The sequence below is a fragment of the Ochotona princeps genome, chromosome 1 (genome assembly GCF_030435755.1).
Source record: "Ochotona princeps isolate mOchPri1 chromosome 1, mOchPri1.hap1, whole genome shotgun sequence".
In the NCBI taxonomy this organism is placed as follows: Eukaryota; Metazoa; Chordata; class Mammalia; order Lagomorpha; family Ochotonidae; genus Ochotona; species Ochotona princeps.
The window spans coordinates 81,451,046-81,464,270 of NC_080832.1; the positions used below are offsets into that span (position 1 = coordinate 81,451,046).

At 40.0% G+C, this 13,225-nt stretch overlaps 1 protein-coding gene across 7 annotated transcripts in view; it reads left to right on the forward strand.

Annotated features, from left to right (window-relative positions):
• FILIP1 (filamin A interacting protein 1) overlaps window positions 1–13,225 on the forward strand; it is a 284,939-nt gene that overhangs the window by 256,002 nt on the left and 15,712 nt on the right. For all 7 annotated transcript variants that reach the window (XM_058661290.1, XM_058661296.1, XM_012925595.3 and 4 more), the window contains exon 5: window positions 9,512–12,317. In XM_058661290.1, coding sequence (XP_058517273.1) covers window positions 9,512–12,317 — 2,806 coding nt within the window. The remainder of the gene's footprint in view (window positions 1–9,511; window positions 12,318–13,225) is intronic.

Here is a 13,225-nt window from a genome sequence, read left to right on the forward strand (position 1 = left end):
CAACTTACTGTGGCTCCTTGATGTCTCTGAAACCTTGATGGGAACTGGCTGAGATTCATTTTATGGTATGAGGAGTGCTCCTGTTTTTCCTTAGAGGGAAAAGTTATCTCATTCTACAGAAACCTCAGGGAGTTTGTATTAGAACAGACAAATCTCTCTTAGCATCACCAGTCCAGCTGCTGTGTGGTCTGAAAGCGGTTAACAGGCACCTTTCTATGGCATGTAAATGTATCTTCTAGTGTGTGATTTCTTGATCAGCAAAAAAAAGTCTTAAGGCAAAATATGATTTTTGAGAGCTTTTGTTGTCGTTGTTGTATGGATTTATATGGAAAAGGCTTGTAAACGTTGGCAGGCAGTTAGAATGCTTAGACAGCCAAATAAAACCATCTTGGTTCTGAAACAGTGTGGCAGTGAGAACAAGAATAAAAGTAAATGGGAGGTTTAAGTTCAAAGTGGGAAAGAATTTGGATTCTATTAAGAAACTTTGTAAAAAGTTCAACTTCAGTAATTTTTAAAGATGAAAAAAAATTGTGAAGTGTTTCAAAATAACTAGCTCGTATTTCCGGCTCACTAAGGTTGACAGTTCTGTGGGTCTTTTGCAGCAAAACTTCCATTTGGCAAAAGCAAATTGTTATAACTTGACTTGTTTTAAATAAATTGAACACAGAGCAGATGATATCTTTTTCATTTGTGTAGATTTCATTTATGAAACATCAATTATTGGTAATGTTTTGTCTCACTATTTAAAGTGATGAAATCTTGAATTTACTAAATTGAACTGCCTGGATTCTCAATTCCATGTGACTGGATGAACTTCTGTTTTCTTGTAAAACTAAATATCATTTCCACAGCAGAAGGGCATTCAATTTCTTTCTTTTCTTTTTTTTTCTAGATTAACAATAGCTAGGATCAATACAAAATTAAATCTGAGGTGTTGGAATTTATTGTTTTGACTTTTTAGTTTGTGTATTAGTTTACAGGTTGTTCTAAAATGAAGTAAAAGATTTGCTAGATAAATAATACCAATTTCAATTTTGAAGTAAAATTTCTGGTAAGAATATTACTTTTCTGAGTAAATAAATACACGGAAATATAAGGGATCTTCAAAAAGCTAATGAGAAAGTAGTGTTATAGGAAAAAACTATAAATAAATTTCCAATTTTTTTAACAGCAAACTAGGTTTTCTGATTGTCCATGTTTTTTTAGAAGTACCTAGGTGTGCCACTATAAGTGATTTGATTTGTGTAGTTAATTTTATACCTAATTCATGTTTGTTTTATTTTATTTTATTTGAGAGTCAGGGAGAGAGAGAGAAAGAGAGAGAGAGACAGTCTCATTTTCATTCATTCCCCAAAGCTTCCCGCAGCCAGGGCTGTGTCAAGCCAAAGCCAAATGCGGAGTGGGGATCTAACCGCTTGAGCATCTTCTCTGCCTCCCAGGGTCTTCATTGGCAGGAAGCTAGAGTGAGCAGCTGGAGCTAGGAATCAAAGACAGTGTGGGATGTGGGCATTTTACCTGCTAGGCTACATACCTGCTCCTTGCGTCATCTTAAAGCAATCCTGTTTGTGAAAATGAATTTACTTACCCAAAACAAATTAGATTAACAGTGTCTTGTATTGTGAATTCCCTTAGTGAGTGTAAACTTAAAACCGTATCTCTCTCTCAGCTCTATATAAATGTATGTATGGAGTAAAATTGTGATCTAGGTTTTTGGGCCAAATATTTATTTTCTAGATCTTGCCTCTTACTTGAAAAGCATTTAAAGCACAGGTACCAACACAGCTTAAGCAAGAGGTACAGTTTATACAGAGGGTAAGGAATGCAGATACACACGGGCCATGTTCAGGGACAGTGGACTAGAAAGGAAAAGGATAGGGGAGAGAAATTGCTACCTCTGTCCTCAGGATCTGTCCACAGGAAGCAAGAGAGCTAGCAGGTACCAGACACTGACCAAGAAAGAACACAAGCCCCTCCCCCAAATGGACTTTTGGGGGACATGAGAGGACAGTGGTTGTTATGCACCACCACCCCTGTCAGGTGTAAGGTGATAATAGGTGAGCCTCATTTGACTCACAGATGGGCAGAAAGAATTACATAAGCAGGGGCGTCCTTACTTCCAAACTTGTGACCCTGAACTAGCAGCCTGCCTAGACCGTATCAGAATGAAGTATATGATGTCTTTGTGGATTAAGTTCGACCTGTGTGATTAGATTAGGAAGCCTCATTCATGTTTTCAGCCTTTCCCTTCACATTCTGTGCCAGCATCACAGGGGAGGCCCTTCCCTTAGAGTATGCAGGGAGATACTGTGATTTCGAAGACCAAAGTCCTGCCTGTTTCCAACATCCTCCTTGCTCTCTGGTTTTGATAAGGGAATCTCTCTTTTCTTATGGTGCTTCATCACAAATGTCTCCTAGACAGAGCATCTGGTAAAAGGTGTGATGAACCTAGGTAACACATGCTTTGGAAACTAGATGTTGGTAGTTCTCTTTCAGGTAGGAAGGGAAGATGAGGGGGACATCTGGAAGGGGGAGCCCAGGACTGCGCACTTGAGAGACAGCCTTCTCTTGGTCATGGCTCTTTCTGTTTCTTGTGAAAATGAATGTTTAATTTGCCAACCTATTTTTATAAGTATCATCAAAATCAAAGAATAATGATTCTCCCCATTTTGTAAGTATTGTATCTGATCAATATGAGAAACTGAAAGTACTTTGAACAATTTGACAAATGTGGAAGCGCAATAAAAGGCATGTTGTTGTCCTCCCCAGGGAGGGAGTTTATAAACTGAAACCCCAAGGACTAACAGTGTACTCTTGCCTTAGTGCTAGCTGCTGGAACAAAGTACTTTAACAGAGATCCAGTGGCTTACAAGTAACAGATGGTAGCGTTTTACAGCTCTGAAGGTTGGTCATCCGAGATCAGGGTGCCAGCATGGCCACGCGCTTCCCGTTGCTGAACATTATGCTTTCTCTGCATCTACATAGGACAGAAAGAGCAACCAAGAGCTCTGTGGCCCCTATCTAAGGTAACTAAATCCAAACGTGTGCCAAAGGGCCCCAACTCCTAATACCATCCTATCTGGTGTTAGGATTTGGGAATTTGGGAAGTATATAAGCATTCAGTCCGTTGTACCTATAGAGGATATAGTTTGCCAGGCCATCTGACAAGTCAAAAAATAACGCCTGAAATCCAGTTCTCATTCAAAGCCTCCATCTAGACACCCCAGCATGGGACGTCTTTCTGAGAGAGCAAGGGAGCCTAGATGAGCTCTTAAACGCGGGCTGCGCCTCGTGGCAGAAGAGCCCTGGGAGGACGGTGGCCAAGCCCTGAGTAACAACTTGCTCCATCTGCATCCCACCCTTGAGTTTCTTAAGGGATAAAGGTCTCTTGGGTGCCTGTATTTAAAGCATAAATGGCACTTTTTACACTGTTGTATAACTTTAAAAATATTCCTAGCCTGAAATACTATGTGGACTCATCGATGTTGCACTATTTGACTAAGCTAATGAATCATGGTTAGATTTCTCTGAGTCCATACGAGAGCTCCGTACCAGAGTGTGTTGTTGGAGAGCTCCTTTTTATGCTCAAACGTGGGCCTCCTGTTGGATAGCAAACTATCAGAAAACACCCATCATTTCTGTAGTTCTTAGGAGTAAATATCCCAGACTTGAAGTTTTCCTCTAAGAGCTACTAACTAGTATTATACTAAGTGATCTATTTTTAAATGTAGGATCTGTAAATGTAAAAGAGTCTTAACATTAAATTGATATTTAACAAGGATATCAGACTGCCGCCCACTGTTTTTAAAAACTGAGTGTTGCTTACCTGGTAGTAGGAAATCTCATAACCTTCAAGAATAGTAATTTGTTGTCACCCATGAACGTTTCATGGCTTATAATTATTGCCATGCACACATTTAAAGTTGAATTAGGATGGGTTAAAATTCTGAATTTGTTTAGTTTGTTGTAGGTTGTGCTAAACTATGCAAGGCCCATAATCCATATCCTTGGTTACAGTTTTCAGCCACTGGACTATAAAACATATCATCAATATGTCCAATGAGAATATAAATATTCCCTTCAAAGTTTGACAAAGAGGAAAACTTTGTGATAATTTGCCTGATATTTTTTGTATGAGCTAATTGGATTACTTAAATCATACTATCAAAACACATGTAATAACATTATCTTTTAATTTATAAGATAGTTTTTAAGGGCCCGGCGTGGTAGCCTAGTGGCTAAAGTCCTCACCTTGCACACACCAGGATCCCATATGAGCACCAGCTCTAATCCCAGCAGCCCCACTTCCCATCCACCTCCCTTTTTGTGGCCTGGGAAAGAAGTGGAGGACTGCCCAAAGCTTTGGGACCCTGCACCCGTGTGAGATCCCCAAAAGAAGCTCCTGGCTCCTGGCTTTGGATCAGCTTAGCTCTGGCCGTTGCGGCCACTTGGGGAGTGAATCAGTGCACAGAAGATCTTCCTCCCTGTCTGTCTTCTTCTCTGTATATCTGACTTTGAATAAAAATAAATAAATCTTTTAAAAAATAACTTTCAAACATAAAGTCTAAAAAATAATAGGTAATGGACTCTTATAATTAATAAAAAATTCCTAGTAACTGTTAGCTACAAGTTAACTGTTTTTATTTAATTCTGTTTTAATTCTGTATCACCAAGTTTTTTTTTCTAAATTGAAATGGATGAGAAACTTTCTATTATACTGTATGGGCTAAGGTAAAAAATATGAGATCAGAGTTTTAAAATACTGTTGGTCTTCTCAAGAGGAAGAGGAAAAAAATATATAAGGGCTTTTGCAAATTTATCCCTACTACTAAGAAATATCAAACAAAACTGGAGCTCAAACGTGCGTTCTATTATAAAGGATCCTTCATTCCTTCAGTTACAAAAATGGATTCTGTTTGATGCAGTGGTTAAGATGCCAGATGGGACACCTTTCACCCCATATTAGAGTGTTTGCCTTTGAGTCCTGGCCCTGCTCCTGAGTCGATTTCTGTGAATGTACACTCTGGGAGATAGCAGATGATGGCCCCAGTATTCTGATTCCTACTACTCATGAGGGAGACTGAGATTGAGTTTTTGACTCCCTGCCCTGGTGTGGTACAGACCTGGTTGATTTGGACATTTGAGAGAATGAACCAGCAGGTACAAGCTCTCTTTCTCTGTCTCTTTCTGTTTGTCTTTCTTGGCCTCTCAAATAAATAGATTTTCTTAACACAAGGATTCTCTGGAACTCTGTAATTAGAGCCGGGATTAGGGCAAGGCTAGTGGGGTTCTTTTTTGGTACAACTATTAAGAGGATGACCCAAAAATCCTCTCAGTTATCAAAAGTTACTGTTTTGGAGTTACTACTTTTTAAAACATCACAATTAATGCAAAAAAAAGTGAGATAAGGAAAATATCAAAATTTCACACAGGGCCCAGCATGGTGGCCTAGCAGCTCAAGTCCTCGCCTTGAACGTGCCAGGATCCCATATGGGCACCAGGTCTAATCCCGGCAGCCCCACTTCCCATCCAGCTCCCTGCTTGTGTCCTGGGAAAGTAGTCAACAACAGCCCAAAGCCTTGGGACCCTGCACCCGTGTGGGAGACCTAGAAGAAGTTCCTGGCTCCTGGCTTTGGATCAGCACAGCACCGGCTGTTGAGGTCACTTGGGGAGTGAGTCAACGGATGGAAGATCTTCCTCTCTGTCTCTCCTCCTCTCTGTATATCTCTGACTTTGCAATAAAAATAATAAATCTTTTTAAAAAATTCCCACAGTAACAGGATTTCACTCTTCAACTGAAGAATCTGTCCTCTCATCCACTTCTCCCTAGTCCCAGCCCCATGGCATGTACTAGGGATTTGGGATTAATCTGAATAATTCTAATAGTGAGCAGCTTGAGGAACTGAGTGATTCATTTAAAAGTACCACTTCTTCCTGAGTTATTGATAAAATCGTGCCCTCTCATATTGACAAGCTGCTTAGTTTTGCTCTGTGTTCTTGCTGGGAAGAAAACGCATTGTGTTTAAAGACTTTCAACTGCATGCAAGCTTGACTCTTTTGAGATTCATTTGCCTTTAATTACTCTCATGCCCCTGCTAGTTCTGACCTGCCCTCTCTCTTGAAAGAGAGACTACTCACAGGGAGAGTTGGTGAAAAGCAGGAACAGTGTTTGCTGAGAAGGAAAATCAGCATAATTTGAGAAGCACGCAGGATGACTTGAAGGTGACATCAGTGTTTCAGAATGAGGCTTGATGGGATAAGGTGGAGACAAGTGACAACTCCGTAAGCAAGCAAAGAGACAGTTCATGTGTTGAACCTAAAACTGACTAATTCGGTGAGATAGTTGAAACGTGGGACTGTTAATAAACAACCTGTGAAATTTTACATCATTTGCTTTCCAAAGTAGACTCTGAGCATGGATAAAGGCAGGAGCATGGATTGGTTATTACAAAAATGGTGTTCATTAGAAAGGATAATTAGGATAAAGCTTTTTTTTAAAATCCTACTTACCTCTTTTTCTCCCCCCCTTAGATCCTAAATTAAGGACTTTATCAAATTAAATTAAGCAGTCAATCACTGACTGGTCTGGCTTCATCTGTTCTCTTTCCTTTGAATTATATTGATAGAAAACTTAGATATATTATTGATTATTTTTTTTAATTTAGAATTTACTTATGGAAGAAATTAGATTTCCTCACATGACTTTAAATATTTTGGCTTTTTTCTGATCTCATCCTTGTGATGTCATTTAGCAGTTTCTTGCTTCTGTCCTTGTGAATTAGTAACTGTTATAGAAGCCTGATCTGATTCAGGTGTAATATTTTCGATAAGACTATTTCGTGGATAGTGGTGTATACATATGTATACAGTCTGGCTGTCTCTTCTTGAGAGACATTGATGAGATTATTAGGGAGTCCAAAATGGTTGTAATTTATGATTTGTTATTTCTTAATAGTGTCATGCTATAATTACTAACTGGACTATTTCTATAAAATGGCTTTAGAGTAAGAAGAAACATATTAACATCTTTTTATTATAATTACATAAAGACACATAATATAAAATATGCATATGTATTTATACAAATATACCCTCATATATCTTAAAACATTAAAATGTTGATTCTGCCTGGTTCTTGTGTCTTCCTTGTTTCTTTTTCCGTTTATAAAGAGAATATGATTTTATAATATTCCCCATTTTAGAATCACTTTCACCTCTAGGGAAATAGACTGAGGGTGGGCAAGCTTGAAGCTGGGAATTAGATTATGCAGCTATTGTAATAATCCGGATAACACATGGTGGTAACTTGGGCCAGGGTGATAGCAATAAAGGAGGGACGAAGTAGTTGGATTTGGTGTGTATTTTTAAGGTAAAATTGATAGGATTTGCTAAGGGATTGAATGTGGGAATGTAACAGAAAGACGGGACTGAAAGATAACTGTGTTTGAATCATAAGCTTCTGGAAGAGGTGGTTGTAGTTGGCTGGCATCGGGAAGATGTGTTTGGAACTGGTGCCGAGGGGAGGATTATTGGGAACTCAGAAGAGATAAACTCAAAAAGAACAAATGAACAGCCCAGTGAGAGCACAGCTAATTGAATGACAAATCATCAATCTTGAGTGGATTGATGTCAGCAGGAGGGAGATCTTGAGCGTGTTTTGAAGTCTCTGTGCATTGACCCTTCTTTTGATTAATGATTGAGGTTATTTTGCCTTTGACACAGTACTTGGTATCAGCTGATATGTTGTGTAACAAGACAATCCAAAGAGGAGCTTGACAGACTGACTCAGCAAAAAGAAGTTAGCCCAGAGGCCAAGCATGTACCCTTTAATGACTGTCCTTCAATGTATAAGGTTAATGTAAACGAAGCCTTGCGAATCTGAGCTGCGCAGATGTTGATTTTAGAAATAGCATTGTCATTACAACACAGTGTTTGTTGCAAATAGATCTGGCACAAAAACGCAATCTGTTCCTTCTTGGTTACACTCCCTTAATTAAGCTTAGTGACATTTATAAAAAGGCATAGTAAATTTACGATTATTTTTAAAACTAACTGAAACAGTATACTGCCTGAGAGACTTATCTTTCTTGCAACCACACTTATCCCCCTTAAAAAAATATGTATTAGTAAAAATTGATTTTGTGATAGGCTTCTGAACATCTTTTTGAAATAATATCTTTTAGAAATTCTCTAGAATCTCAAGCGAAAGTTCCCAGAACAAGTTTTCTTTTTAACCCTTTGAACTTTCCTGAAAATCTCTCTTGTCTTCTCCATCCCTGCTTCCCTTTCTCTCCCAATCACACCCACCACTTTTATCTTTCTTATCATATTTTAAGTATGTTTCAGAGTACTTCATACAACCATTTTCTCTTTAAATTGTTGGAACGCTTTGAGACTTTCTATTTTCTTCTCTATTTTTTCTTAAAGATTTACTTACTTTTATTGGAAAAGCATAATTACGTATAGAGAGGAAAGATGAGATTTTGGATCAGAGAGCCCATCTTGCCTTATGGTTTATCAGGTAATAGTTGCATAGCTTTATTTCAAGGTTCAAGGTAAAAATCCCTGAAAGTTACTTCTCTTCCAGGCCTTTCCTTTCACTTAAAGTAAATTTCTCTCTTCAAGTTTTAAAACGTGGAGGTGAGAGGTGAGTGCTCTGGAGCTGGACGAGTTTGGATCCCAGCATGGCTGCTTACTGCCTAGGAGATCTGGCACAGTTAGGTAACGCCCTGTGTCTCATTTTCCTAATGGGGATGATAGTGGCATCATGAATCTCGTAGTGTTCTGTGAGAAGTAAAGATCAGTGCCTGGAATACAGAAAGCACTGTGTACTAGTCATTATTGCATAACATAAGTTTTACTTAGTTGTTCTACGAAAGTATGGTACCTCAAACAGAAAGGTCCTTACATGAAAAGTGTTTAGCTTATTGAAATTTCCTGAGAGGAACCATCCTGAATAACCAGAAATGACACTCCAGAAATCCTCTTCATGTTTCCTTCCAGCCACTACCCCCTTCCCAGAGTGAAGTTTTGGGGGTAGGCTTTATTTAGTTTTATTTAATTAAAAGCAGAAATAGAGAGATTACATCCCCTGTTTCACTCCACAGATGGCTGCAACAGCGGGGTGAGGGTATGGGAGAAATGACAAGGATGAGAAGTGCAAGGTATTGGCCAGATCAAAGTCAAGAACTCCATCCAGGTCTGCCATGTGAGTGGTAGGGTCCCAAGTATTCCTGTCCTATTGTCTCTTAGGGTAACTATTAGCAGGAAGCTTGAGTAGGGCAGGGGCCAGATTCCATCCCAGGCACTCAGATATTGGCATGTGGGCTTTATAAGAAGTGCCCACCCCAATAGCCTAAATTTTAAAAAATTAGATTAGTGGCTATTTGTTAAGCCTTGATATAGCAATCAATAAGGAATTAATTTAGCAGCATTTTGGTTTTATGTGAATAATTAAAAGTTAAGCTAATCTGCTGATCACTCATTTCACATGAAGTTATATTTTATTTTATAGGTTGAAAAAACTCCTTGAACAAGAAAAGGCTTACCAAGCCCGCAAAGAAAAGGAAAATGCTAAGCGGCTCAATAAACTAAGAGATGAGCTTGTTAAACTCAAGTCCTTTGCACTCATGCTGGTGGATGAAAGACAAATGCATATTGAGCAACTTGGCTTGCAAAGCCAGAAAGTACAGGATCTTACTCAGAAACTGAGGGAAGAAGAAGAAAAGCTCAAAGCTGTTACTTATAAATCCAAAGAAGACAGACAGAAATTGCTCAAGTTGGAAGTGGACTTTGAACACAAGGCTTCGAGGTTTTCTCAGGAGCATGAAGAGATGAACGCTAAATTGGCTAATCAAGAATCCCACAACAGGCAACTCAGACTCAAGTTGGTCGGCTTAACTCAAAGGATCGAAGAGCTGGAAGAAACCAACAAGAATCTTCAAAAGGCAGAGGAGGAACTTCAGGAATTAAGAGAGAAAATTGCCAAAGGGGAATGTGGAAATTCCAGCCTCATGGCCGAAGTGGAAAATCTCCGAAAGCGTGTGCTTGAAATGGAGGGTAAAGATGAGGAGATCACGAAGACTGAATCCCAGTGCAGGGAGCTGAGGAAGAAGCTGCAAGAAGAAGAGCACCACAGCAAGGAGCTCAAACTCGAGGTTGAGAAGTTACAGAAAAGAATGTCAGAACTGGAGAAATTGGAAGAAGCATTCAGCAAGAGTAAGTCCGAATGCACACAACTGCATTTAAATCTGGAGAAAGAAAAGAACTTAACCAAAGACCTGCTGAATGAGCTAGAGGTGGTGAAGAGTCGAGTTAAAGAACTTGAATGTTCTGAAAGTAGATTGGAAAAGGCTGAATTAAGCCTAAAAGATGATCTTACAAAGCTGAAGTCATTTACTGTGATGCTGGTTGATGAAAGGAAAAATATGATGGAAAAAATCAAACAGGAAGAAAGAAAAGTCGATGGGCTGAATAAGAACTTTAAGGTGGAGCAAGGGAAAGTTATGGATGTAACTGAGAAACTGATTGAAGAAAGCAAGAAGCTATTAAAACTGAAATCTGAAATGGAAGAAAAGGTCTACCACCTGACAAAAGAGAGAGATGAGTTGATGGGAAAACTGAGAAGTGAGGAAGAAAAGTCTTCTGAATTAAGCTGCAGCGTGGACCTGCTGAAAAAGAGACTGGATGGTATGGAGGAAGTGGAACGAGAAATAGCGAGAGGAAGGTGTCGAAAAGGATCTGAACTCACCTGCCCGGAAGATAATAAGATTAAGGAGCTAACGCTTGAAATTGAGAGACTGAAGAAACGTCTCCAACAACTGGAGGTGGTGGAAGGGGATTTGATGAAGACAGAGGATGAGTATGATCAGCTGGAGCAAAAATTTAGAACTGAGCAAGATAAGGCTAATTTCCTCTCCCAGCAGCTAGAAGAGATCAAGCACCAAATTGCCAAGAACAAAGCAATTGAGAAAGGTGAGGTGGTGAGTCAGGAGGCTGAGCTGAGACACAGATTTCGTTTGGAAGAAGCCAAAAGTCGAGACTTAAAAGCCGAAGTCCAAGCTCTGAAAGAGAAAATTCACGAATTGATGAACAAAGAGGACCAGCTTTCTCAGCTCCAAGTGGACTATTCGGTCCTTCAACAACGATTTATTGAAGAAGAAAATAAAAACAAAAGCATGGGGCAGGAAGTCCTCAGTCTAACCAAGGAGCTGGAGCTTTCTAAGCGCTATAGCCGAGCTCTTAGACCCAGTGTGAATGGGAGAAGAATGGTGGATGTCCCGGTGACGTCGACCGGGGTACAGACAGATACAATCAGCAGCGAAGCCGCGGAGGAGGAAACACCTGCCGTGTTCATACGGAAATCCTTTCAAGAAGAAAATCACATCATGAGTAACCTTCGACAGGTGGGATTGAAAAAGCCCATGGAACGCACCTCTGTCCTGGACAGGTACCCTCCAGCTGCGAATGAGCTCACTATGAGGAAGTCTTGGATTCCATGGATGAGAAAACGGGAGAATGGCCCCCCAGGAGTTCTGGAGAAAGGACCCCGCACGAATTCCAGCCCAGGGCACCCAGGAGAGCTAGTCCTTTCACCAAAGCAGGGCCAGCCCCTGCATATTCGTGTGACACCAGACCACGAAAACAGTACTGCGACTTTGGAGATAACCAGCCCCACCTCTGAAGAATTTTTTTCTAGTACCACCGTCATTCCTACTTTAGGGAATCAGAAACCGAGGATAACCATTATCCCAACACCAAATGTGATGTCCCCCAAACCAAAGAGTGGAGACACTAGTCTTGGCGCAGAAAGAGCCATGTCCCCTGTCACCATTACTACCTTTTCTAGAGAGAAGACTCCGGAAAGTGGAAGAGGCACCTTTTCAGACCGGCCCACATCACCCATTCAGATCATGACCGTGTCCACATCAGCAGCACCAGCTGAGGTGGCAGTTTCTCCTGAACCCCAGGAAATGCCCATGGGAAGGACTATCCTCAAAGTCACCCCAGAAAAACAGACTGTCCCAACTCCAGTACGAAAATACAACTCTAATGCCAACATTATAACCACGGAAGACAATAAAATTCACATTCACTTAGGTTCTCAGTTCAAACGATCTCCTGGGACTTCAACTGAAGGAGTTAGTCCAGTCATAACTGTCCGACCAGTCAATGTGACAGCTGAAAAGGAGGTTTCCACTGGCACTGTCCTTCGCTCGCCCAGGAACCACGTGTCTTCACGACCTGGTGCGAGCAAAGTGACAAGCACCATCACCATAACACCGGTCACCACCTCATCCACCCGAGGAACACAGTCGGTGGTAAGTGGGGGAGGGTTCAAAGCACAGGAGTGGGGAGATTACCGCAGCCTCCACAACAAAACAAAACCACATGCGGTTGTCTCCACCTGAACCCACTGGCACAGGGTTCCCAAAGTGTTTTCTATTCTGAGAAATGAAAATTAAAAGATCTACTATTTAGATAAATTGGGCTACCTTTGAGGGAAAATTTCAAACATGCACATAAACTAGGGAGACTTCTCATAATACTTGCAAAGATGATTACTTTGAAATAACAGCACTGAGTAACTATAACGTTAAAATTTTGCTTTTATGATTAAAATACTTGTTAAAATGGAAACTGAGGGCAAGGGTCAATATATAAGAAAGTTTAAAACTGTTCCTAGGATAAATTCCTATAAACTAAATTTTTTAGTATGCAAAATATTCAGGTATGTATATAGACAAATTTTATTCCAAAAATAAGAGAAAAAATTTATATAAAATGCTTTTAAAAGCAAAAATATGGGTTCATATGCCTAAAACTGTTTTATTTCATATTTTAGAGAGAGCAGTTATTTCATAAATATTTACTTGCTAACTAGTTTGAAAAATGACTGATTATAAAAAGCATACCCAAAGTACAAAATCTAGAGCTTAAAAATAAATTCTGGATTTAAAACACCTCTAGTGATAGTTTTCATCAATTGGGGGCAAATTACTAAATGTAATTATAAAATAACATATACTACTTAGGCATTATTTTAAACTAAAATGCCAGGGACCCAGTGCAATAGCCTAGTGGCTAAATCCTCACCCTACATCCGCTGGGACCCCATGTCGATATCAGTTCATGTCCCAGCTGCTTTACTTTCCATACAACTCCCTACTTGTGGCCTGGGAAAGCAATGGAGTATGGCCCAAAGTCCTGGGACCCTGCACCCATTTGG